A 26,714-nucleotide genomic window follows, 5' to 3' on the forward strand; every position below is an offset into this window, starting at 1 on the left:
TGGCTGGCTTGTCATATAAGGCGGCTCACTCTGCACTCTGTTAGCTGGAAGCCCTCCTCATTCAGCCACACTTTGGGTGGATAAGGATTGCTCAGGAGGAACTCCTTGGTGTCTGCAGTGCATTGATTCCCAGGTGTATTTATTCCCAGCAGTATTTTAGTGAGTGAGCCTTCCTTTAATTCAAATCAACAGCAGTAAGGATGGGATGCCAATATCTTCTGTGCATGCATAGACCAGGCCTGCATGTCTCACTGAGAGGGATCCGTCTGCCTCCCTTTGGTGCAGAACTGTGGGACTAATTGAATTACACAACCCCCTCCTCAGCTTCTCAGTCCCATGGGAGTGCACGACTAATCATTTGGAATCTCTGTTTTTCAGAAATGGGGAAGGGCCAGTATATCAATGGTTCTCCTATGAGCAACCAACTGTATAGCCATTTATTTTCCATAACATCTCCATAGCTACCCTAGGATTAGATGTCGTCACTCCAGAAGGCTCAAAGCCTTTTGACCTCTGAAGGTCATGGTCCCGCCAGCTGGTGCCCAGATGTATCTCACTAAGCTACACTGCTCTTCTCAGTGAAAGGAGAGTTCAATTAAGTAAGTTGTCTGATGACCTTTCCTCAGAGCACAATATTTAAATTTGGTTACATTTATGTCATTCCACACATTTACTGCTCTTGATTATGTTGGTGCAGTTTGCCAAAATAATTGTGTTTGTAATTTTGAGAGTGTGTATGGATTGTATTTTACATTTTGAACTACCATACTATTCTTTATACTTACACCTTATACTATACACTATATACTTACACTATAACTGAAATATTGTTGGCAAGCAATTAGTGTAAATGACCTTTCCCTGCCTTACGGTGTGAAATAGTGTGCATTCAAGACCAACTGTAAAATGTCAACTGCCAGAAATCCTAAGCTCACAGTTTAATGTATATACAGTAAAGCCTTGTTTATTGTTACCAACATCCACAGTGTCATTTAGGGTCATTCATATTAAACAGATTCAGGTGTTAAAGGGGACCTACCATGCAAAATACACTTTTTGATGTCTTTTATACATGAATATGTGTCCCCGGTGTGTCGGGGAACTCATGCAACGTCAGAAAATAAAATTCTTTCCCTTTTCCTCCGTACCCAAATCTTTTAAAAACGGGGGTACAACGAGCAGATACAGATTTGCTGTCGATCATTTCGGATGGTGGACCCACAGAAAGTTGCTATCAGAAACAATGCCTGACGTGTTTTGGACGTAATATGGTCTGTGTTTACATTAGCAACCCTCGCTAACACTCAGAGCTAACCTGTACTGGAGAGAACTTTAAATAGCAGGAAATAAAAAAGGAACTCACCTTGTGATAAACCTGCAAGAGAAAAAGTATTTGAGCTCCATACTGTTTCAGAAATAATCCTTGATATGGTTTAGAACAGGATGGCATTTTATCACAGCAGAATTTAACTTTATCTCCGGTAGAATTCTGATCAGGCATTAGCTCCGCCTCCTCTTTTTGTTTTTTTCAAGCTAAGGACTCAAAATCCACGTTTCTCTAACAGGGCTGGAATAGAGGGATATGAGGGTTGTCTAAAATGCATGATCTGTTTGTATTTTGAGCAAAACACATCATAGACATGTTTTTATATATTTGTATATATCTGAGACCCATAATATATGCCTTAAAATAGCGTGATAGGTACACTTTAAGAGAGAATTAATAACATGAGCAGCTTAATTAAAACACTGAAATTGAATATTTTTTTCACGTTTGTTTCGTTATTATCGCTTGAGAGGTCAAACTTCACCTGACTTTTCTGTATACAGTTAATTGATTTTCTAAATGCTTCACTTTTAGTCATGATATTTATGTAAAGAAAATCAGTTAAGCTTAGAAAAATCGGCCTTTCAACATGACTGTGGCAATAAAAATCTGCAACAACAAGCAAAGTATTCTGTACCTTAAAGAGGAAAGTGTTCCTCTTTGCCCTCTGTCAAAAACTCTCAAAGCTGTGGTGAAATTTAGGACATTGGGTGTCCCTATCATCTGTCATTATGGATCCCTGCGACTGTCTTTCATTGTCGCCCTCTCATCATAAATCAGATTTACTGCTACATCTGTAGGGCCCATGCTAATGAAGTAACACCCAGTGCATAGACACAGCATTGATTTCATTTCCTGCCTCTCTGGCTGCTCCCCGGGCAGCTCGATGGAGATTACATGGCGATGTCATATAAAAGGAGAGATTAAAGAATCTGTATCCAACTAGAGTGTCACAGCTGTGTGCTCAGTGTCACAATTAGATAGAGAATAAGAGACGGCAGCAGTGATGGGGCTCAGTACCGTGGGCTTCGTCTCTTTCCTACAGATCTTTGGAGCGAAACTTTTCTGTCTTGTTAGCCCGTGCCGGATGTGGAGGTTGGCAGGTTCTTTTCTCTCCCACACATCTCCTCCAATGAATCGCGTGATGCTACTCCCTGTCAGACATCTGCGGAGAGGCTACAATGAGATGGATGGGTTGTCCAGTTATTACAGGACAGAGGAGGGCACCATTCGTTGGCTGCCTGCATGCTTGCCTGCCTTCTAATGTGCTTCCCCAGTGCCTGCAGTCTGTCTGCCAGTCTTTCTTATTGGTGGTGGAATGATAAAACAAGCTTAGACTGAATTTTATAGTATTGTAACAATGTATTTATATTCTTAGTTCGTAAAATAAAATAATGTTGTGAGTAGTTGCATAAAAGCTGAAATATCTTCATGTTTAATGCATTGTTTTATACCTTTCTTTGGTGAGTTATTACAAGCATAAACTGACATTTTCAGTATGGCTGTTGTCAAGAAAAGAAAAGACGGTGTGTTTTCATTCAATGAGGGCAGGGTGTTCCAAGCTTTTTGATTTCCCAGACAATTTTGATGATTGATTACTTGTAATTTGCATCTTTAGTTGAAGCTTTATTACCATGAAACAGCGAAACTGTGTTAAGAGAAGGGCTGGGTATCTTTCCAAATATTCAATAACAACTGATTCCTGGGTCCTTTTTTTTATGTTATATATTTTTTCCAAACCAATTTTGTCAAATCCATTTTAACAAAAGATATTACAAATTACACATTATTGTACAAATCTTTATTTTTCTACGTTTAAATGTCACCTATTATCAGGGGTGCACATAACTGGTACGCAGGTACGCATGCACGGCAAAAATCTGAAATGCGTACCGTCACTTGTGTCACTAAGCGCCCTTGCGTACCGACGTACTTGTGATGCTTTTCCAGAGTCGGTCTATGTGTGCACAGACGGGGTTGCTGTTAACGTCGGTCTGTACAACGGAATTGTGCCAAAACTATGCCAACCGGCTGCGGAGGGAGACTCCCTCTGCACATTCTGTGCCCCGCGCACACACTGGAGAACTGCGAAAAATCAGCTGATCACAACGTTCACGGCACGCTCATCAACCCCCCCCCACCCCCCGAAGTACTCAACTAGCAACTAACCCGTCCCCGTCCCCCCCGTCGACGTTCCCGGAGTACTCCACTAGCACCACCCCCACCCTCCCCGTCGGCGGCGGCGGCGTTCACATAACTTTACGTGGGGCCAGAAGTTGGAGTACCAAACACTGACTCCTGGTAGGCCTACTCATCTGAGTACCTCACTGAGAAAGTTATGTGCACCCCTGCCTATTATGCAAAATCCTTTTTATCATGTCTTTTATACATAAACATGTGTCCCCTCTGTGTAAAGAGATTCTGAAAGTTTCAGGAAAAAAGATTCGCTCACTTTCTGTCCTGATCCATTTATATAAAAACCTGTCTGAAAATGAGCTGATCAGATTTTGGCCACTTTACGATGTCATAACGATTTTTTGGCTTGTGTAACCATTAGCCAATAACCAACCAAGGTAACACCTTCAATTTGGTATGAATGACCAGTCTTTTTTTGATACTTTTGTGTTGACTCAAATCTGTTTACCTATAAGTATAGTTTAGAGCCCCTAATTTTTAATAGTAAATTAAATTGTCTTTCACACAAAATATTGCCACATACAATCTCCCAAATATCTGTTTTGTGGCTTTGTCAGTTGAAATACTGCAGCTTCCTTTCTTTGTATTTCCCCTCAGTGCACTGCAATGTTTGAGTGTTCAATCAATCAATGTTTATTTATATAGCCCAATATCACAAATGTTACATTTGTCTCAGTGGACTTCACAGTTTGTACAGAATATCAGTATGACAATACGACACCCTCTGTCCTTAAGACCCTCACATCGTACAAGGAAAAACTTCCGGAGAAAAACCCCACAGTTTAAAGGGGAAAATGAGAGAAACCTCAGGGAGAGCAACAGAGGAGGGATCCCTCTCCCAGGACGGATAGACGTGCAATAGATGCCGTGTGTAAATCGAAGAGATAATACATTTTACAGCATAGGTAGACCAAATGTTTGGAAATGCATGTGTCTATAATAAGAAGATGAATCCACGAGGATGTCAACAATCCTGTGGGAGCCATCAGGGAAGTAGTATGATGTGGTGAAGACCAAATGCCCTGGATATAATTGTTGAGGCACATCTTTTGAAACGCTTCTTTGCCACACTGCAGACGGGGCATTCAAAGCATCAACACTCATTGGACTCATTCTTCCAATCAAGTTTGGAGCAGATGCACTCGAGTGCCTTAAGTGTATTTCTATGTCAAGGCACTCAAAACAATTGTGCTATTTGAAACTCTGAATCCACATGCTTGTAGCACATTACTTGGTTAAAGCATGGCAAATGCTTTAAGCTTTTTTCTGTGATTTAATTATTTCTGTCTTGAAATCATGTGCTGTTCAATTTGAGAGTTGCACTGTGTGCACTTTCAACCTTTAGCCCACTAAACAGTTTTTGAGTATGTCTCCGAAACCACTATGGCTCTCATCATTACAAAACGAACACATTTGAAACAATGAACTAACAAATAACTTATCTGAATTAATTGAACGGCTTATAATCCCCAACCAGAATGTACAATTTATGCTTTTTCATTCATTAACTGTGCCTTCCTCTTCCTCATTTGGGTAAAAAGCTAACGTTGTTGTCCTAATGTCACTAAAAGGTAATTGCATTTTGTAATTTCAGATAACAGCCTTGCTATTATTGTGATTTATAATGGTGGAGCATCCAAAATACGTACTTTTCACGTGCTCGGTTTGACAAAACATGCTAATGTCCTCCGTTTTCTTTGAGAGAAGAGAACGGCACTAGCCTAATTTACTGCATACAATAGATCCAAGAGACGGTGCACTTTACGCACTTCCCGCAGCTAAAATACAAGGAATAGCCTTGTTGCACTTAGTAATTCGGACAGATCATTACAGATCAAATATGAAATGTTTTTCCATGTTCCAGCCCTGTGGTCCGCTGTTCCTCCTTTTTGTTCTTACCTTTGCTGAGCACATTTTCTGCCCCTTCACTGAACATAAAAGTTTGTAAAAAATATTTTGGACAAAAGAGCCAATTAAATCCATGCCTAAGGCCTGGAGCCTAGTTCTTTCTATGAAATTGTTAACTTTATTGTTGCCCAAGGAATTAAAATGTAGATACTTGAAAAGATAGTTTGTTGATGCCCAGATGTTCTTCAGAATAGATCAAAAGACAACTCTTTGTTGGGCTTTTTAATGAGGGCATTAACTGATAGTATGTATAGGAGAAGCTGATATTCAACTCAGGTTTATAATCACCTCTTTGATGTCCGCGGTATTGAGATGTCGTTTTTTTCTTTTTCTAATTTTGCATTTGATGTCCTGATACTTAATTTAAAATCCAAATCCCCACACTCTCTGTGACAGATGTTTGCCATATTCTGATCCGTGCTGTCACTATACTCACCAATTAAAGATAAATGGCCAAAAGCTAAGGCGGTGTTTACACGAGAACGAAACGGGTTGTATCCGCTATACTTTTCTCTCGCGTATAGCCCGTTCGTTCACACGAGGCCGTAACGGAACTGCGGAAACGGACCCCGCAAACGATAACGGGTCCCAAGGTGGATAGATCTGCAACCGGAACGCTCTGGGGGGCCAAAAGGCTCAGTGTGTATGCCCTATACGATCATTTCCTGATAACGATGAAGCCATAGCCCCACCTCTCCCATCCTCTGCTGCTCACTGCTGTAGCATGGTCAGTAGCTACTGTCAGTAGCTACTGCTACTGCTACTGCTACTGACCATGCTACAGATATTAGTGCAAAATGTACAGCTCCTCTACCACAACCATCAGCAACAAGTGGACATGGAGAATTACATGAACTACATGTTGCTAAATCCACGCGGGGCATAAACAGAAGGGCAACCATGGCAACCATGGCAACCATGCTCGGGGGTCTTCTTCGCTGCTTTTGGTGTATTTTGTGGCGGAAGTTACTACGCCACTTACAGGCCCGGCATATGTACTACAGCGTCTCCAGCGCTTTCGAGCGGTCTCGTGCAGAAGTACAGCGCCACTTACAGGCCCGGCATATGTACGTGTATGTGAACGGACACGTTAAATGAGCGGAATGCGTGTGAACGGAATACTTTTTTGAAAACGAATTCGGTGCGTAAACGCAAACGTTCCCGTGTAAATGGGGTCTTAATGTATTCTTTTTTAATAGGCTGTTGGTGTAGGTGTTGTGTTTAGTGTAGATAATGAAATATTGTTATAGAGACTCAAAAAGCAGAAATAATAAGAATTCAAGTTATGGGCTGGCTGAGTGCCCCCACTTAACTAATTACAAGTCTGTGTCAGCATTAATGAGTTTGTGCTACGGCCGCGGAATTCATTTAGGCAATTAGTAAGTCTCAGAAAGCACGACACTCAACGGCAAATTGCTGAGCTACAGAGTTGCTGGGTCACTCATCACTGACAGCAATCAGCAATACGCTGCCCCCAGAAAGACCTCTGGTGAACAGACTGTGACAATCTGCCGCACGACGATGTTAAGTTTACCATTATGCTGAGGCACCGTGTTGTCATGCTGTATAAAATGATATCATGCAGGGTAAAGTGTTGCTGCGTGTGTTGTGAGAACATCTGTTCAGCTGAGTGCACAATTAACTTGCCATAACTAGAAATCAGGAGCAGATGATGAGAATATTCTATGAAAGAGACTTTTCAACATCAGAGTCACTTTGGTTATCTGAAGTATTTGAACCTTTGAACCAGCTGTTCAAAACATAGAGAAGTTTAATATGTGAGATGCTTTCTTTGAGAAAATGTATATGTTTGGATATTGCTTCAGTTAGTTTTAAGTGACATTGTCCAAAATATGTTACTACAGCCGTTGACTGTGAGGCTTTACTTAGGCACTTGGGAGCTTTGAGCTTACTTCTAATGTCAACATGTTAACCATGTTCACATGCCAATGTTTAGCAGGTATAATGTTGTTTTTCACTATCTTAGTTTAGCTTGTTAGCATGCTGACATTTGCTAATCAGCACTAAACACAGAGTGCATCTAAGACTGAAGGGAATGCTTTTAGTTGTGCAGTTATTGGACAAACTAAAATGTGAACCCGATGAGATTCCTAGATAAAAAGTCAGGGCATCACCAAATATATTAGAATTCATCAACTGGTGACCATAAACGTCCCTAAAAGTTGTATTATGCTTCTAATTACTGTAGACATATTTCACCAAAATGATGGAGCGAGAGACCTACCGTACAACCCGTCCCCAAAGACTGGAATATAGTCTCTCACTTCAGCCTCTGTATTGTGTTTTATAATAAAGAGCCTGGCAGTCAAATTAGATTGGTTCTCAGACAGAACTGTTAAGATGTTTCTCCTATATTTCCATTCCAGAGAAAGCTAACTGGCATGTACAGGACAAAATAAGGCTTTAAGTATTGTTGCGAAGCTGCAGTGTTTTACAAATGAGTTTTCCAGTGGATAGGACATAAAGGCAGCTAAGCTAGATGTTTAGTTTGGTGCTTTTAAAGTAAGGTATGTTGCCAACAGTGAGGAAAATAACTAAATAAATACTGATCTTTGAATTGTATTAATTATACATGCATGTATGATATTTAAGGGAACATTGATATAAATATATTCTTATTCAAATGGTAATTTGACTGCAAATAGGCAAGTATTTGTTCTTTATTTCTCACTGTGTTGGAAATGTCAGAGGAAGAGATTATTTGTGAGTCTGCACCGTGCACCAGGGATCCTTTTCATTCCCTCAGGATATGTTTCCAATCACTGAGTGGACTTCAGGTGAACCATCACAAAGAAATAGTGATGTGCTTGAGTTTCGCTAACCTCGAGACACATTGCCACATACTGTCTCGGGGCTCAATGTTGTGTTACAGTTTATAAATGAGACACACCAACACCAACTCTAATGGATAGTCTGTTTGTGCCACTTTGGGAAATCTTGTTTTCCTTTTAGAGGATGATGGAGAATGAACCTGCAGAGCTGTGAGATAGTGAGTGAAGTGATGCAAGGGACACAGCATACCCACACACTGATGAGTGATTTGTAGATTTTTTTTTTCAAATAGAAGTCAGTGAGTAACAAAAAATGATCCTTTGCTTGTTAGTATCAATCAAACCTCATCTTTATCTGACAGCCCCGTCAGCTAGTACCATGTGCCCCTACTGTAGTCCACACCTAGACTGTCAGAATTCTTGCAGTAACATTTATTTTTTATCAGCGCTGTAAAAATGTATTTCCTTCAAGGACAGGGTTATTTTCACAGTTTCTGTCCATGTATAATAGTGTTGAATTTGCCCTGTCCTTCAACTGCTCTGTCTGTGACAGCCAGGCTAACAGACTTGATTACACTGTGATTGCAGGGAGGAAAATAACTGCTCTTGTAAATTATATTTTGCTCACAAACACCACTAAATGCCTTGTCAAGGTTCCCAGAGGGTTGTTGATGCTGTTTATTAGTTGATCTTGTAAACAATTTGGGTCAATGAGTTGTTACTAGGGTTACTTAATACTTATTGTCATAAATCTCAGCACCTTGTGAGTAAGAATACTGTGAACGTTATGTATAAATACAGAGCTTGTAGATGACCTCCCACACTGCTGTTTAATCTACTCTCACTTACTTGTTAAATTGATATGCACAGTAATTCTGAAAATGAATAGTAGTGCCTTAACCTTGTCTTTGTCCTTCAGCATGTCCTTCAGTTTTTGCTGAGCATTTCAATTATATTTAACACTTTTAATTCAAGTTTTAAGATACGACTGCATGATAATTAAATTGGCTACATCAATTAAACAAATGTATCTTTATACTCAACATTATCCTGTAAGAATTTCACTATTAAACCTGTAAGATAAGAAATATAACCTCTAGTTGATGGAGATGAATTTATTTTCGTTTTTCTTCATACAACTTACTTTAATAATGGAGTAATGGAGTTTTATGTCCGTGTTCCTTCTATCCTTTTGTGTGTAAATGGATAACCTGGTTATCATGGTGTTTGGTGAGCTTGCAACAAGAGAAAATCTCAACTTTGTATTTGTACACTGGTGTTTAGTCCACAAGTGATTACCCGATGATGAGTCAATTAATCATAATTTGGAGCAGCACCTGGCAGTAAGAGGCAAATTATACAACAACAACTTGTGTGTTGGCAGAGTTCATCTCATGTTACTCCAGCAAACATGCATCTATTAAATACTCTTCAACCAGCCACATATGCACGGCCTGGCAGAATGTCCATGGTTGTTTTGGAAATGTATCAAACCTCGGTGTCCCAATGTCTGCCACTTCACAGAAATATTATAAAGTCCCATCCACTTGGAAATACAAAATATACCTGACTTGTTTAGGTGCATCTTGTTGTCTTTCTTGGTGTCAGGTTTTTCAGATTGCTTGAAATGCCAACCAATGAACAACTTTTCCAAGCCAAAATTGCTTCTCCGAAAGGATTTTTCTTTTAATTAACATTTTTATTTATTCTACTATTTCAACAACAATTAGACAGTTTATACATCCGAAAAACAAACACAATTTGTAGAAGCGGGAGGGCAGAAAGCATATCTTATACAGATGTAGCCCTCCCGTTAGTCATCCAGTTGCAGGATAAAGAAAAAAAAGATAATTCCGTAATGAAATACTCACACAGATAAACAAAATTATATATATACATACACATACACATACATATGTACACGTATACATACATACACCAATTTCCAGGGTGAAAATAAAAGTCCATGTACATGTTCATTTATCATCCTATTGTTATGTAAACTATGATAATTAAGATAATTATGATAATAGTCATTATAATTATTATAGTATTTATAATTATTATTATCATTTTTGTTATTATCATTATCATATATCCATATAATGTTTTTTCATCTATTTTTAAGGTAATCCAACGGCACAATGACCGGAAATGTCCTTATCATTTATTACTGCCACACATACAGTAATACAGGCAGGTATATTTATTTTGTCGGGCTGCATCATTTCATAGGTATTTGAACAACTGTTTTTCGAAGCTGTCCTGCTTCACCTTTTGACCAAATGGCAATTTCCTGGTCTCATCCATTACCCTACCAATTTCTTCAATGAGGACCTAGCTTTGCACGGTTTGAGTCAGCTTTGCTTTCAGCTTCCAGTGTGAGTTCAGAGAGTGAGTGAGTGCAGTGTGTTTGTCTGCATTCACATTAGATGTTGTGCATACAGCAGTTTCTAAGCTCATTACAGTAATCAGGTTAAAGAGAGGGGAACTGGGGAGCGCTTGGCCTGCGGCATGTTTCCTCTGGACTTCCCCAGTGAGACGGAGAAGCTTTTAACACAGGCTCTTGCGGAGCTGCTGGGACCCGGCCTGCAGACGCCTGCTCTTAATGATCGGCTCCCGCTGCTTCTGTTTGTATGAAACCCACACTGGGGTAGTCAACTGCCCCCATGCTGTCATAATGACCAGCTTGTAATTGTAGAGCCCTACGGATATACAGAAGTTATTCTCTAAGTTCCTGATCCATTTGTCATGGTTCAAACCAAAACATTGAGTAAATAGTAAATCCTGCCATCTGCAAATGACATTGACTTTGGAAGAGATCTTTTTTCGCTTATGTTGCTTTGGGTTTTGTAGCGAGGACACATTTTGCTGAGTCACAAAGTTGCAATTCAGCAGTAATAATAGTTTTAGCATGACCTTCCTGTTTGTGCCCTTTTTTCTGTGTTTATTTTTGCATTTCCAATGATAGGATTTCCACTGAAATTACGGAGTGAGTTCAGCAAAAGGGATCCAGACATATGATCTGCTGTAGTGAGTGTGTATATCCATTGTAGAAACCTCAGTGACCATCCTAAGAACCGCTAATGAAAGTCAGAGCCTTTTATCATTCATTGGTTTCTGTTGCAAACGGCACTGAGTCGAAAAGTCCCCATTTTTTCCTCCCGAGCTGACAGAAGCCATCCGACATGGGAATTGCCCAAAACCAGGGTTGCTATGGTAACCAGCAGATGTGGAGCATGAAATAGTGAGCCTGTGAGTCCTTAACTAATTGTGGCAGCATCCCTTACACGCTGCACTCAGTATCGTGTGGCTCCTCCAGCTGCAGGATGTGTCCAGAGGTGCAGCCCTGTGTTTCCTCTGCGACCCCCCCCCCTCCCCCACACTCTGAGCTGGAGGAGAGCGCAGGAAGAATTTAAAGTAGTCAGTGTGTTTCTCTTTAGTTCACCCTGTTGCACAATATGCTAAGGACATCCATGCTGAGTGTGGGTGGGTGGGTTAGTTGACCAGATGTTTGTGATGCAGATTTAAGCCAGAGATGTTTGTTCCTAGTAATCAGGAATACTTGGGCGTAGTTTAGGGGTGGAAAAGGGGGAGGTTTTTGTGTCCCTGTTTAAACCATATTTATCTCTCTTGGTGCTGTATTATATGTTTCACTTGTCCTAAACAGATCCCAGGGGCTGAAAGGAGCTGAATACAAGAGCTGTTTTCTTTCTTTCTTAAAACGATATTTCTGTGATTGTAATACATTCTGGTAATATTTCATGCATTTTTCTGACAATACTATGACATCAGGAATACAACTTTAGGTGAATAGTTATACTATATATTTGTTCAACGTTTGGAAATGTAAGTTTAACAGACTTGTACACCTTAAATATGCTCCCATTGCAAAAAAAGTGGGATTTATTTATATTTCAAGCATTACATCAAGTGTTTGCCGTTATTTGATTATTTTAAAATCAAATAACTTGCTCTTTCTTAAATTGATACACCTATATTGATAGTCAAGCACAAATGTGAAATGCACTAGTTGTATATGGCACTTCTCCCCACTGGCTGATTGTTTTAGTAGAAGAGAAAATAAATATCTTGTTAAAAATAAGTAAGTCTTTGAAACATTCTTTCAGAAAAAAGATTTCCAATTTGTTCACCAGCCTCCTGTGCACAGCCTTCGCTTGAAGAACTTTTTGAAGTGTACAATATTTGTCTGAGGAAAAGTTGTTGTGTACACCTTCTCCAGCCAATTTAAACATTTTACTCTCCAGTGCATTTAGTCTTTGCGGAGAGCAAAACAAAGCTGCAAGGAGTCGCACAATGATACTGGAATGTACTCCCAAGCTAACTGAGTAATGGGCTTTTCCGTTTGCTTTGGCCTTACAGTTTACTTTTAACTTTATTGTTTGCTGTAGATCTTGAGCGATCATTCCTCATTTCGGGAGGGGACATACTTTAGGAGGCTGTTTTGTTCATTATGTGAAGGGTAAAGGTTCTCGTTGAAGTGCCTTTTCTTTTCATTCTGTGTCTGCACGTCTTTGTAAACATACGTCTTCTTCATTACACCGTGGGCTGATAGACAATATCACAGACAGTGTTTCATTCTCCTGGCTCTGCACAGAAAATGTTACATTATGTTTCTCTGTAGAACCTTCACAAAAGCAGTTAAACTGAAGTGACACTTTCACATAAAGGTAGTTTCATTTTTCCGACATACCCTATCAAAGTTAATCAAAGTCAACTCCCTCAATCGCTTTTTCTGCTGAACATCTCCATGTTTCTGTGACAGAATAGCTAAAGGGGCCTTCTGAATGAATGTAGCATTGCACAGTCATGTTACCAGAAAAAGCAGCCTTTAACATTGTCAGAGCTCTTTCTTTGACCTTGTCTGCTTGACATTTAAAAACCTAAGTCCTGAGAACAGTGCAGAGTGTACCCTGCATCCAGATGACCCTGGGTGCAGTTGCAGCTGCGGACCTGAGGGCAAAGTGGAAGTGGCTGCTGCTGCTGCTGCTGTCCAGCCTTATATGTCCAGGGAAAGATGGGCACAGCAGCAGCCATGGCAACTGTGGGCAGAGCTTCTGATCTGGAAACAATGGGCCAACAACATGGCCTCTCCCTGAACCTCGTCTCATGCAACACCGTGGTTTCACTCACTATCAACACAGGATTTTATTGTTAAAGAGACCACTTTGATGTGGTTATACATTACCATGTTGGTTAGTCTCATGCTCCTCTAAGCTTACTCAAAGAACGATTTATAACACAAGACATTGTGCAGGACAAAGATGTGCAAATTGCACCTCGTGATTAAACTGATACGTCTACTTACTGCATGGTGTTCTTGGATAAATGGTTGGTTTTGCTTAAAGCGCTAGAACAGCGAATCTCCATCTCTGTGTGTCAGGTTTCTTCTTTAACAACATGCCAGAGAATATAAAATGCTGACAGAGTCCCTCTGTGCATCACACTTTGGAGAGAAGCCAGTGTATGTTCTGTACCGCTGCTCTTGATACTGTAATCAGCATGCAAGTGGTAGTCTGCTCCTGAAGTATGAGAGAGAGCCTCAGTGATGGGGGGGGGGCAGCCCACACCGGAGATTGGAGTCGCCTGATTTACAGGACATGACACTTCAGACAGAAGATGCTGATTGTGGGAGTCAGAGGTGTGTTGTCTTATACTCAGAGCACACTGCTGGGCAATCTGTTTGTGATTATCTAAATCAAACAAGTCGGTGTGGTTTGTATAAATGTGTTATCCACGCAAATACCCATATTCCCGTCACACTAAACCTTCAGTTTGCTAATAAATGCTCTAGATGACACTAGACCGAGAAATATACAGTATTGCACTAAAACATCCAAAATTGGAGAGTATATTTATTATCAAATATGCCGTATTTAATTTAAAACCTCATTCATTAACTCCAACATGATTTGTTATACAGTTCATAAAAGATTGTGATCATTTCTCATGTTTCGTGTCAGAAGATAGTGTGTGGCAGACAGATCCCAGCTCTGCTTTTCATGGAGAGGCTGCATCAGTTTGATTTTGTGAAATGGTGCAGGAAGACCGATCGACGGTGAGATATTCAGAGCGAGGTTAGCATCTTAATTGTGACCTTATTTTAATTATGACGCAATGTTTTCATAAGCCTGGTCTGCCTTGTTCTTACAAATTGTATCCTCGCACTAATTACTGTCACTTCTAAGTCGGTTCCTGATACTCCTTCATCTTTATGTGCCAGTCTGTCTGCATTTGATAAAATGGCGTCTCAATTATGTCATACTGTATTGCTATCAGATAGTCCTATCATGTTGTGGAGAGGGAGAAAAAGAAGGCTTATTATAAGTCTCCCTATTGGTTTGAGTGACATGGCTCAGAATCTAAAAGGTATTTCATTTGGTATGATATTGCGATTTCCTGAAATATTTTCCTTTCTGGGTAGGTTGTGTACTGTATCACCAATCAGAAATAGACATGTAGATCAAGGGTCCATTAGGATGTAGTGATGCCAAATTAAATAAATATATAAATAAGGAACTGATTAGTCATGAAATTGTTAGAATTGTCAAGAAACCAAAAAGAGGCATAATCACTTAGGAGATAGGATGATTTAAGAAAATCAAAAGCAATTCTCATCCAAATGTCCTTACACACAAAGTGTCTTCAGCTCAGTAAATACAGCAGAATGTGCACCACACTTTATCTCATGTCCTCCTGTGATTGGTGTGATTCAGAGGTATGTATAAAGGTGCTGATTACACTCTGCTGATTACAAACCATTTAACCATGACAGACAAACAACACCCATATCTTTAGGTACAAAAAAGCATCTGAGAGGAAAAAGAAAAAGGCTGAATAAATCATATCCAGTGACAAGTGCATACACACTCCATCACTCCAGAGATCCCTATGAAAGATGGTTTAAATGAAGCTGTCCTTTAGTTTGACAAACACATTGTGAAGGTCAACTCATTCTGCTTGCAGTCAATCACATGGCCATGCTGGTGATTCTGGTCCTTGCCACATCAGTTATGGTTCACCATCCCATAAGGTTCAAATGCACTGCATGCAGCTAAAGTCGCAGAGTTTATGCTTTACAGTTGTTGTGAGTACTGACAGTCATTTCTCTGTGGTCATCAACCCAAGATGCAAATGTGTTTTACTGCTGAAAAAAGTTCATGTTTTTCCACTTAAAGTCGTTACAGTTTTGCGGTTTTCTACTGCTGTGGTTCAGGTTTGTGTGACAGTGTGGACGCTTATATACTTTATTTCATTTGCAAGGTGAAGTTCCTTGTTGCCTTGTACACTCGGCTTGGTAAGTGCATACTGTGTACAGTAGGAACTAAATATGAGATATTTAATAGATTATTTAAATAAGATTACAACTCTGTTGCTATTTTGCTGTTAGGAAATTATTTTCTGGATGTAATTATGGGGAGTATATGCCTACTAAATTCAAAGTATTAGAGATTAAACAAGCCGTTATGATATGCAGTGAACAGTGTTTAATAGGCAATCCTGTGAATTGAATGGTAAAGGCAAAAAGCACCTTTTCAATATGTTATTATTGAAAAGTCATAAATATAGCCATATTTCTTGCATACATATTTTAGGAAATTCACAAGGACTAATTAAATAAAATGGATTTCTGTGATCCACCCCAATGCATAAAGAACACTCACTAAACTGTGAATATTTGTTGTGTTTTTCATGTAATTGTTTTAATACTTTTTCATTGCATCGGTTCAACTCGAATTTTTTAAAACTACAAAACATTGAACTATTGACCCTGAACATGTTTCCTGTTTCATATCTCTACATCACTTTGTCTGACATAGTAATCAGTCAAAAAACAGATGTAGGCTATGGACCACAGTCTGCATTCTGGAAATGCTGTTTAAGAGATTTATGGTTAAAATTGAGGCTGATAATGAAATCATCGTGGGCTGAGTCCTTTGTAGTTTTGGGCTGATCTGCATCCATCAGTGTCTGGAATAAAAAAAAATGTTTGGGTAACATCTGTCGGAGTCGCAGTAACCACTCCCACTGAGAGACTGATGGGTGGAGCGCTCCTCCTCCAGTAGCTGTTTCTGTCTCCATCTGTTAGCTAGCTCATTCTTCACATCTCTTAATGAGGGATGAGTGATTGTACATATTGAATAACTCTGTGTGTTGCGCATTCGATACCCAGTCTTATAATTTCTCAATGTACTGAAGGATATGTTATCTTATCTTCAAGACTTACAATTCGATAATTTATAGAATTTCTTTATTATGTGCTGCCATGTATTCTAAGTGTAGGTATCAGTGAAGGCTATTGTGTTTAACGATTAGGAAGAAACTGTAACATGTATTGCAGTGTTTCTGCTCTGGATCCGTTTGACACAGTGCTGCTGGAGGACGCTCTGCTTCACAGGATATTTTTAGTGTAACAGGAGCTGCTCTCTCCCTCCCCCGCGACAAGGGCAAGATTCATAATTTCTGTCAGCATCCATAACCTCAAATTGCATTACTGCAAGAGTATGTCGCCAGGAGCAGAGCCTGCACTCCAGAGGGAGGGTCATAGCGACAAGGTTCAATTTGAAATGGAACTGAAAAATACAAGTCAGTGTAAATGTGAGCGGCTCTAAAATTGGAGTGCGGGTATGATGCCTTTTTTTTATCTGGATCGACAACCACTGCTTCACTAATGCTATATTGAGTAAAATAAAACCAAACAAGCCACTTGTAATCTGACAGCTTGTTCATAGTAATCCTGGTGAACTTTAAATAGCTAGGGTCAGTTCTGCTTCATTATTCTGTCCGGTTATTACTGTGTTCTGCTCAAGCAATGATTAATTCATTTATGAGACGTATGGAGGAAGTGATAAGGATGGAAGTGAAAGCCTTTGACTTATTAATTATTTGAATTGCAGTCAGGTAGACTCCAGTTTCAATGGCGGTTCTTTGCAAGGAAATGAGCGCAAGGACATCTTGATAAAGAAAAGGATATATTCTCGGGCGCTGTTAAATATTGTGATGACTGTATTAGATGAAATACAGATTTTAAGGTTCATGCAATTCTTTCTGTTGCTTTCACTATACTGCAAAAGCAGCAGAGACGTGTTTTTGTTTAATTAAAAGACTAAGATTATATTGGTCAATCAATTTCATTATATTTTAAAGAGCAATAAGTATCAATATATTTTGCAATCATACAAAAGGCATGGTAGTTTTTACATCTGCTATCTGAAAAAAAGGATACTCCTACCCCTTCAATCATTCTTTTGGCAGTGAACAAATATTTGACGGTTCAGTGTACCTTAACCAAATTCTCCTTATGGTATTAATGTGGTGAAGCCAATGTCTCTGTGGCCCCAGGTTACTATTTAGATTACAGCCGTGGGCTGTTAAATACATGTATAATAATGTGCTATGAGTAAGTCAAGTATTCTTTTCACAGTTATAATAAAGGTGTATATATGGTGATTGATTAATGCATGCCTCTTGTGCATTGCTAGGGCTCTAATTCAACAAATTAAAATCATTAGGAGAAATGTTTAAAAGCCGCAGTCAATTAATCTAAACACAGTTTTAACATCCTGTGGTTATAACACGCTTGACCTTGTCACATTTCTTCGTGGTGGAGCTGGCCAGGAATATTGGATTTGAATACACAGAGGTTCAAAACAACAACCCTTGTTTGCTGTTACGTGACCCCCCCCCTTGCCTTTGTTCCAGTAAAACGTAATAGTCTCCAGAGACATACTATGGTCTAGCAGGAAACTGACCTTGCTTTCAATCAGACGGGGATAAAAGGCTGATGTTGTGCTCAGAGTGTCGTGCAGGATTTGAAGAGGAGAGAGAAAGAGGTGTGCTGTGGAGCAGTTGAGCCATTTTGCATTTTCTTGCACACATGCTCTAATCCTGCTGTTCTCGACAGTCCTGAGAACTGCTGAGGTCGGAATTACTCTCAGCCCTCCATTGAAGCCATTGACATACTACATGCTTAATTAAAACAATAATAAACAGTCCTCTGGGATGGAGATATGGTGTAGTAAATGCCAATTCAGTGTATTTGTGAGGTTAGTGAAGAAAGCAGCCACACTTTTTTACTGGCTCTATTCTCCCGCCATTTATTTTTTATTTCCGCTTTGGGATTATTTTCGACTGCATCACAGTTTGTTAAAATGTAATTGGCATCCTTCACAATAACTGTGCCTGCTTAAATCAACATACAACAACATTACACCAAAGTAGCTTTTGTGTAAGCAAGACAAAAGATATTTGCATCTGCATCACTTTTTCTTTTTCCTCTCACAAATGGCCTTGTTTACCAGAGAATCATTACTGTTCCTCATCTGATCTCAGTTTCAAGGACTGACCTTGGAAATCATGTAGCAATGTGGGGGGATGGTTTAGATTTGGTGCTTCAAGAATACACAATTATATGTATTATAAATGTGTTATATTCCATTGTAATTTAAAGGGGGCACATTATGAAAAACTCACTTTTGTCAGTGCTAGTGCACATACATATAGTTATCTAGAGTGCCTAGCAACCCTCAAACAATGAATTAAGACCACACGTCAGATTTTGGTGGGCTGCCTGAGTACAAAATACATGGGATTCAACAAGCCTTTCAAAGGTGGTCCCCTTCCTTTGTCACATGGAGGATCATTAGAATAGACCGCCCCCCATCTGAGTATCTATGAGAGTGAATACAGGTTAAAAAAAAAGAGTATTATATGAACCTTAAAGCATGTAAACATGGTCTAGTATGAACCCAAAATACAAGTATGAATTTGAAAATTGGCCTTTAACTCAAGTTGCTTTCTGTGTTTTCTCTCAATAAATAACTAGAGAACTAATTCTAACAAGTAGTTAGACTGTGTCTTCCTATATCACAAGCTTTTTCATGTGTTTCGAAAACATATCTTTCATTTCACAAAATACAAAGAATGAATTGGTTTGGACCGCCCGTACTCTGTTGTAAATTGCAGTGAACAATCGTGCGCACCGTGGGTGGCACACACAATGCTGTAATTGCTATATCATATTTACATTGAACGTGTTCAAACCATCTGTACACATCTTGTATGCTTCATTGTTGTAGTCACCTACAAGAAGCCCAGGCAAAACTCTTTCAGAAGAACAATTGGTGTTGTCTTTTGTTGAACTCTGCATGTCCTACAGTACATCTTCATGTCCTCACTGCATGAGATACACACGTGATTTCTCTAAAAAAACGAAGACTGAGGCACCCCATTATGCACTGTTTGTATTGTTGGTGTCCTTGGAGGAATGTTATTCATTCTCATCCACACCCTGGTATGTTCTCAAGGGTCATTCTGCTTCAAATGTGTTCTTCTAGTGTAAGTATTTTGAAAGCTGGTCCAAACAAACAGCTCCGGCCTGGACCAGCACTGTTCGAGTCACCTCCTAGGTTGTTGTGCGACGGGTGCAGAGATCGGGGTCTGAGCTGCTGCTGGTAATACAGTCAATCATTAGAGCTGTATCCTCTCCAGATGGCTCCTGCGCTCCCTGGTCTCTATTGAATTGTCCATGTTTAGACCCCCTAGCAAGCTGCTCTTTGGCCATTTCGATGTCTTAATATTTAGAGTAGTGGCCGATAATTCAAAGCAGGACTCTTTTCTGACGGACTAGTGATTGTCAGAGTGAGATTACCTAGAAAACGTGATTAAATAGATAACACTCAACAGATATTCGTAGTTGTTTCTCTCTGCTCCTCTCGTAGACGTGGATCCAGCCATGCTTTAAATCCAAGCTAATGAGGAGCTGGCTGCTTCAGACTGTTTGCACGAGGATCGTAGTGAAAAATGTGCTCTCACACTACTGTAAGCTCAGGGATTATCATTATCCTCATGGGTTTCATCATGTGGTTTCTGCAGTGCTTACTCTCTGAAGTGACTGATGCTACTCACAACAGATACTAAAGTGACTGTTGCTTCAGTATTAGACAGACAGTAATCTTCAGCAAATACCCGTCGTCAGAGGCAACATTGGCTTTTTTATGTTATGGTTATGGACCTATCTGAAAATCCATCAAAACTTTACAAAATGTAAGAAAAAATGTATTTGCACAATCTATATTTTCGGTGTGGGGGTGTTGTTATCTGTGAGTCTACATTGTGAGCGCTCATATTACCATGGGGTCTGTCATGTTGTCAGTCTGGGGTCTGAAGCTTCCTGTCTAGAAGAAAGTATTTGTAGAAAAGCTGGATGACAGAAACTCGGTGGGGCTTCTCTGCCAACCAGGAGAACTCATGCGGCACCATTACCCTTTCTTCCTTGTGTTGTCTTTCCTACTTTGTATGAAGAAAAACTCAGAGAGGGAGAGGGGCTATTGGAGAGGAACCCATAGTCATGAGAGAGCCACAGCCACAGATGGGCTCTTTCACAACTCCATCATTATAGAAAGTTTAGAGGTTCTCTGCTTTGGCTCATGAGGGGCCTGTGGACGCCTGAGCACCACAACTGTTTCCAAGTGGAGCCAAGTTCTGAATCATGTCATTATGAAGATGTTATACATTTCCAAAAACACAAAAATGATCTTGGTGTCCAAGTAGAATTTGGAATACAGTCAACTAAAATAATCAATTGAATGATTAGTTTAATAATTTGCAATTATGTTCATAAATGATTAATTGTATGTATTTTTAAAGCAAAATTATAAAAATAAAGGATTTTCCAGTGTCTCAAAAAAGGTTATTTGAAAATGCCAACTGGATTTTATTTAAATTTGATGGGAATATTTTCTTTTCACCATATTCTCATGTTTTATGGACAAAACAATCAATCAATAAATGGATAACATAGTGAACATGGTAAACTTGATAAAGAAAAAGCCTGATAATAGCTACTTGTATGCTGATATACTTACCTCAAATGAAAAACTAGATCTTAGGTCTATAATGTGATTAAGAATGAGGCTGTGAGAGCCTTTCAAGTATAGATGGCCTTATTTATAATTTCCATCCCTCCCCCTGCTAAAGCCAAGGTCAAGGAAGAGGAGAAACACTCTGCAGTATCAGTCTCTTTCCTTTTTTTGCGCATATGAGTCTCAGAATAACCAAATTGACTCGCCCTAATTGCAGTATGTGACAAAACACCCACTGATTTGTCTCACAGTGAATCTGCTTCTGGGGGGAAATGCGAGCCAGGAGAAATGTGAATAATGGTGCGGTGGTGGAAAGACATTTTCTGTGTTTTGACTCGGCTCCTGTTATTGCTGACGATTAGAGAGATTTGCACTCATTTCCTTTTTTTCTGCTGAAAGGTTATGTCGCTTTCCTTGGTTCAGATAATTCTACACACACAGCAATCATGCAGAAGCTCTCCGTGCACTTAACCATTTAGTGTCCGCAGCACAGCAGAATGAGGAGCTGCTGAGGCAGGTGTACAGCTTATCACACTTTTAATTTAACAGCTAAAAATGTCTCCAAGGAGATAATTGTGACGGTTTGTTTTGTTCTTTCTGGTGTTGCGCTTGCCATCTGAGACTTTGTCTTCACACTTTCCTGCAGGACTTTCTTAGAGAACATTTTAATTATGGTGTGTTAATAACACATGGCGTCTCTTTTGGATTTTAACCAGCAGTATGACTTTACACACTCCACTTTTACTTAAAGGGGACCTATCATGCAAAATGCACTTTTGCACGTCTTTTATACATGAATATGTGTCCCCGGTGTTCCAGGGAACTCACCAAGTGTCAGAAAACACAACCCTCTCTATTTTCCTCCATACCCAAATCTCTAAAAAAGGGGCTGCAACGGATCTGATAAAAACTGATCCAGATTTGAACACTGTCCTGACGTCAGGACGGTGGCGCTACGGCTATTGGGCCAACTCTCCACCTATCAGGGGAATGTGGGGTTGGGCCACGGCCGGCCATTGCCGCTCGAAAGCGCTGGAGACGCTGTAGTACATATGCCAGGCCTGTAAGTGTCTGCCACAAAAGCAGCGAAGAAGACTTCCCGCCCATAGTTACCATGGTTACCCTTCTGTTTATTCTCCGCTGTGGCTTTTTTTCTCCCTCCCCGTCGAGGCAAGCACTGTAATTCTCTCCGGTTAGTCCACCAGCAGATGACAAACACCCACCTCTCCGCCTCTTCCAAGGAACGAGGGGACCGTGCGGCAGAGTTTCAGTTTCAGTTTCTTTCGCCGGTCAAGATGTCCGTTAAAGTTTAAATCTTCCGGACAAAATTAGAAAAGTGCCGGTCAAAGGTCTTCTTTGTTATTTATTGAGCTTTAAAACAAATGAATAACGACTCTATAGGCCTATAATAATATAATAAAACACGGAGGACGGAGATCTTTTTTTCTCCCCCTCTTGACTTGATCAGAGCACGGCTCCCCTCTCTTGCAGGGGGGCGTGGTCAGCTGCAGCTCACAGAATCAGCCCCGTAGACAGCAAACAGCACATAGAGCGAAATGAGGCATGATCTGTTTGGTATTTTGAAAACAGAAACGTATGGCCCTACAATATATCATTTAAATATAGCATGATAGGTGTCCTTTAATGTTTATACTTCTGTGTTTTCCAGGTGTGTGGGTCGGTGAGGCCATTATACTACCTTCCAAGATGATGGCTTTGTCACTAAAGATCTGTGTGCGCCAGTGCAATGTGGTGAAGACGATGCAGTTTGAGCCCTCCACGCCTGTGTATGACGCCTGCAGGATCATCAGAGAGAGAGTCCCCGAGGCGCAGTCAGGACAAGGTTGGTGGATGATTTAGGAAATATAATTTGCATAAACTAAATCTATAGGCATTTACATTTTCATGCTGTGTTTCACTTTGTGTTTCAGCGTCAGATTATGGCCTCTTCCTGTCTGACGAAGATCCCCGGAAAGGAATCTGGCTCGAGTCTGGAAGAACCCTGGATTACTACATGCTGCGAAACGGAGTAAGATTAAGTCATATAGTTTGGGGAGGAGAACCTTCAGTTTCACTTATCATCTCTTAATGTGATTTACATTTTTTTCTTCGGGCACCTGAGATATTCATGCTTCCCTGCTTTCTGGGAGCGACTGGTGTTTACCGCCGAGTATGATCACAGGGGTTGTGGATGTCATTTTGCTTCCTCTCCTATTCTCTCAGGATGTTTTGGAGTATAAGAAGAAACAAAGGCCGCAAAAGATCAAAATGCTTGACGGCGCAGTCAAAACCATCATGGTGGACGACTCAAAAACTGTGGGGGAGCTGCTTGTCACCATATGCAGCAGAATAGGTAAGTGATACTCTCCAAGTACTGCTAATAAGAATCTTGTCCAGCCATCGTCCAAGGCTTGAATTATTCATTCTCTATTTTATTTTTAGTCTAAGTCATGCCACTTGACTTCATATTGTCTTATTAGATACTATTGAATTCATATTTAAGCAGCAGCATTTGTTCAGTACTTTAGAGCATTCATGTATGCTTGATAAATTCCTAATCACATTTTGTTCAGAGCACAATGGGCATGATTCATCACGCTTAAAAAAGCATGTTTCTATTTAACTGAAGTGTTCTTCCTAAGGCGAAGGACCGTGCCATACTTGCCTGTCACAGAGGTGTTCCCTAAGCTGTATATTTCAATTATAATGGCCTGCCATCAAGCTCAATTGGGTGAGGAGGGGAGGGATGTGTGCCTGGCAGATAGCTTTATTGGAAAATGTTTGTTTGGAGTTGATCTTTCTGCTTGGCTTCTTCTCCTCCCCGGCTTCCATTTTAGTTTGCTGGCTCTGTACCAGCTTCCCTTCACTTCTGTTTCAAAGCAGAGAGAAATAGATAAAAATAAGAGTGCAAGAGAATTGCAGAGGCGCTTTCTCTATCACAGCTCTGCTTATCGTGCCAGTTCAAGGCATCTCCTCCTCTGAGAATCCCTTGGCAAACTTTCACTCTTTTCAGGAATCACCAACTATGAGGAGTACTCCCTCATTCAAGAGGTGACGGAGGACAAGAAGGAGGATGGAATGGGGACACTGAAGAAAGACCGAACGCTGCAGCAACGAGATGAGAGGAAGATGGAAAAGCTCAAAGCCAAACTTCACACAGACGATGACTGTGAGTGTGAACTCTGGGAAAAAAGCCTCCGGAAGTATCGCTGATATCATGATGACTTTTGCACCAGTTTCTTATTTTCACTTTCATAAATCTGACTCCTTCATCTGGGCAAGTGCTTTATTACTTAAGTTTAATTTATTGTGCGGACATATCAAATGTAATTGAATTACAACTGTTATCTCTTGCCAAGAGGACACCAATTATAGTCTGAAACATAGGAATATATAAATCACACTTTAATCTTGGCTGGAAACAAGCATTCCGCTGTAAAAAGGACGCTGGGCAAAATGTTCACTTGACTGTGATTCATTTGTTTGATTCTCTGTCCAAGCTGATCAGTCATGTGTTTGAGATTCATTTCACCATCAGTATCTTCTTCTAGTAACATATTTATAAAGTGGATGTCTATTTATTTCAGCGCGTGTGTTAACAGAGTGTGTGTATTGATTGTTCAGTGAACTGGCTGGACCACAGCAGGACGTTCAGAGAGCAGGGGGTGGAGGAGAGTGAGACTCTGCTGCTCAGGCGCAAGTTCTTCTATTCAGACCAGAATGTGGACTCCAGGGACCCTGTGCAGCTGAACCTGCTCTATGTTCAGGTAAACAATCACACATACCTTCATGCTGCTGTATCAAAAAAACAGATGTTTAAGAGGATGACCTACTGCTCGCCCATATTTCTGCTGTTCAGCAAAACCTGTAAAATTACCATAGGAATTACACTGCAATCTTTTGGGGGGGGTGTTGCTGTTTTTTCCCAAGGTCTTTCAGAAGTCACTGCACAGTGTAATTAGGCTCAATAACTATGTTGTAGGAACAATCTGTGGATTTGCCACACAAGCAACCTTTTTCACATTACTGATGCTTGATTGATCCATTTGATATAACATTTATACTCTAGCCCCTCTCTCCTTCATACATACATGTAGTTGTCAGCGCGGTTTCTATTGCCTTTTGATGAGCTAGAACCTTAAGAAAGCCAGATGTTTAATTGTTGCCGGAGTATATTTGCAACACCATTTTCTTTTTCTCTGTGTCTTGGTAAGATTAGCTCTCTTTATACATGATTGAATGAATGCACTACTTAATGGGATGGCTTTGGTTTTTGCTTATGGTTTACAACTTTCAAAAATATAGCTCTGGTTTTGGAAAGTAACTACTAAACTGTCCAGTTTCTTAAAATCAGTGATCCACAGTGTAACTTCAAAGGCTCTCTGGGACAATGAGTTTGCAAGTCTGTACTGACTGACAAACAAGTGATTCAGTGGGTTGAAGAGGTTTTATCTAAAATAATATAATAGTTGTTCCTGAGGTTCAGTAGTTTTCAGAGGCAGTGAGTCACGTACTGTTTGCAGATTTGTGCAGCATATCTGGTCCCAGAGATATAGTTTGTCTTTTTGGAGTTACATCTAGCTGCGGCAGTGTGTTTTTATTGAAATAGTTTATTTTTCTATCTGTGAGTGTGTGTGTTGGTTCTACAAGTTGTTAAACCGAGGGAGCCCTGCTGGCACCGGGGGGTTCCCTGAGGGGTTTAGCTGAGTTCATACCACACAAGTCACTGTTGACTCACTGCGCACATCATTACATGCACATTAACCCCTCCTGGAAACAGCATGGTGTGGAGTACCCAAAAACACACACATGCAGATATTGGATAGAGGGAGAGTATGGGAGGGATACTCACAGAACATATGAGTTTAAATAAATACACTAACGATAAGATTCTACCCCTCACACACAACATCTCTGCAAAAACAGCACTCACTATCTATAGTATAGATTATACTAGATATATACCGTGTCTGAAATGTGTCGTAGCTGTTCAAATTGCGCTCTTTTCATCCCTTAAATCCCTGCTGTGTTTCTGAACATGTTCATAAAAGGCATCTAACCACCAACCCTCCCTGCCTGCTCCCGCTGCTCTTCTCCATTCAATCTGTCTGTTCCTGTTGTTGCCTCTATTTTTTTTACCATCCGTTTCCTTCCCTTAAGGTTTCGCCTGTCTCCACTCCCTTTCCATCTCCTACACATTCTGACATAATCGCACACATCCCCACCCTGTTACCCTGGCACACATTACAGTTTAGTGCATATCATGCTCTCCTCTCAATAATTTCCTTTCACAATAACAACCCCGCCCCTTTCCCCCGCCTCCTCATTGCCTCTCTTTTGCATTCACCCATCTATCTTTCCCTCGTTTTCTCTCTATGACACACACTCAGATTGTTACACAGGCAGATCACTGAGACTCTTCACATGGCAGTGGGTTTAATTTGTCACTATATTTAAAAAGGCCAAAGAGAGCCAGAAGGGTTCTCTTCCACTCTTGTGTTGTGTAGATAGCTTTTTACCCCATCCATTTTCCTCTTTAACGTCCTTCATCATTCATAATTCCTGTTATTCTCACAAACTCTGCCGGATTGAGTAATTTCATTCAGA

At 40.2% G+C, this 26,714-nt stretch overlaps 1 protein-coding gene across 1 annotated transcript in view; it reads left to right on the forward strand.

Moving 5' to 3' along the window:
- Positions 1-26,714, forward strand: part of tln2b (talin 2b) — a 77,481-nt gene that overhangs the window by 9,239 nt on the left and 41,528 nt on the right. The window contains exons 2-6 of the mRNA XM_034141970.1: positions 22,777-22,950; positions 23,039-23,136; positions 23,331-23,460; positions 24,121-24,276; positions 24,732-24,874. Of these exons, the coding sequence (XP_033997861.1) occupies positions 22,815-22,950; positions 23,039-23,136; positions 23,331-23,460; positions 24,121-24,276; positions 24,732-24,874 (663 nt within the window). The 5' untranslated portion in view covers positions 22,777-22,814. The remainder of the gene's footprint in view (positions 1-22,776; positions 22,951-23,038; positions 23,137-23,330; positions 23,461-24,120; positions 24,277-24,731; positions 24,875-26,714) is intronic.

This window comes from Trematomus bernacchii, unplaced genomic scaffold, assembly GCF_902827165.1.
Source record: "Trematomus bernacchii unplaced genomic scaffold, fTreBer1.1, whole genome shotgun sequence".
NCBI classification, from domain to species: Eukaryota; Metazoa; Chordata; class Actinopteri; order Perciformes; family Nototheniidae; genus Trematomus; species Trematomus bernacchii.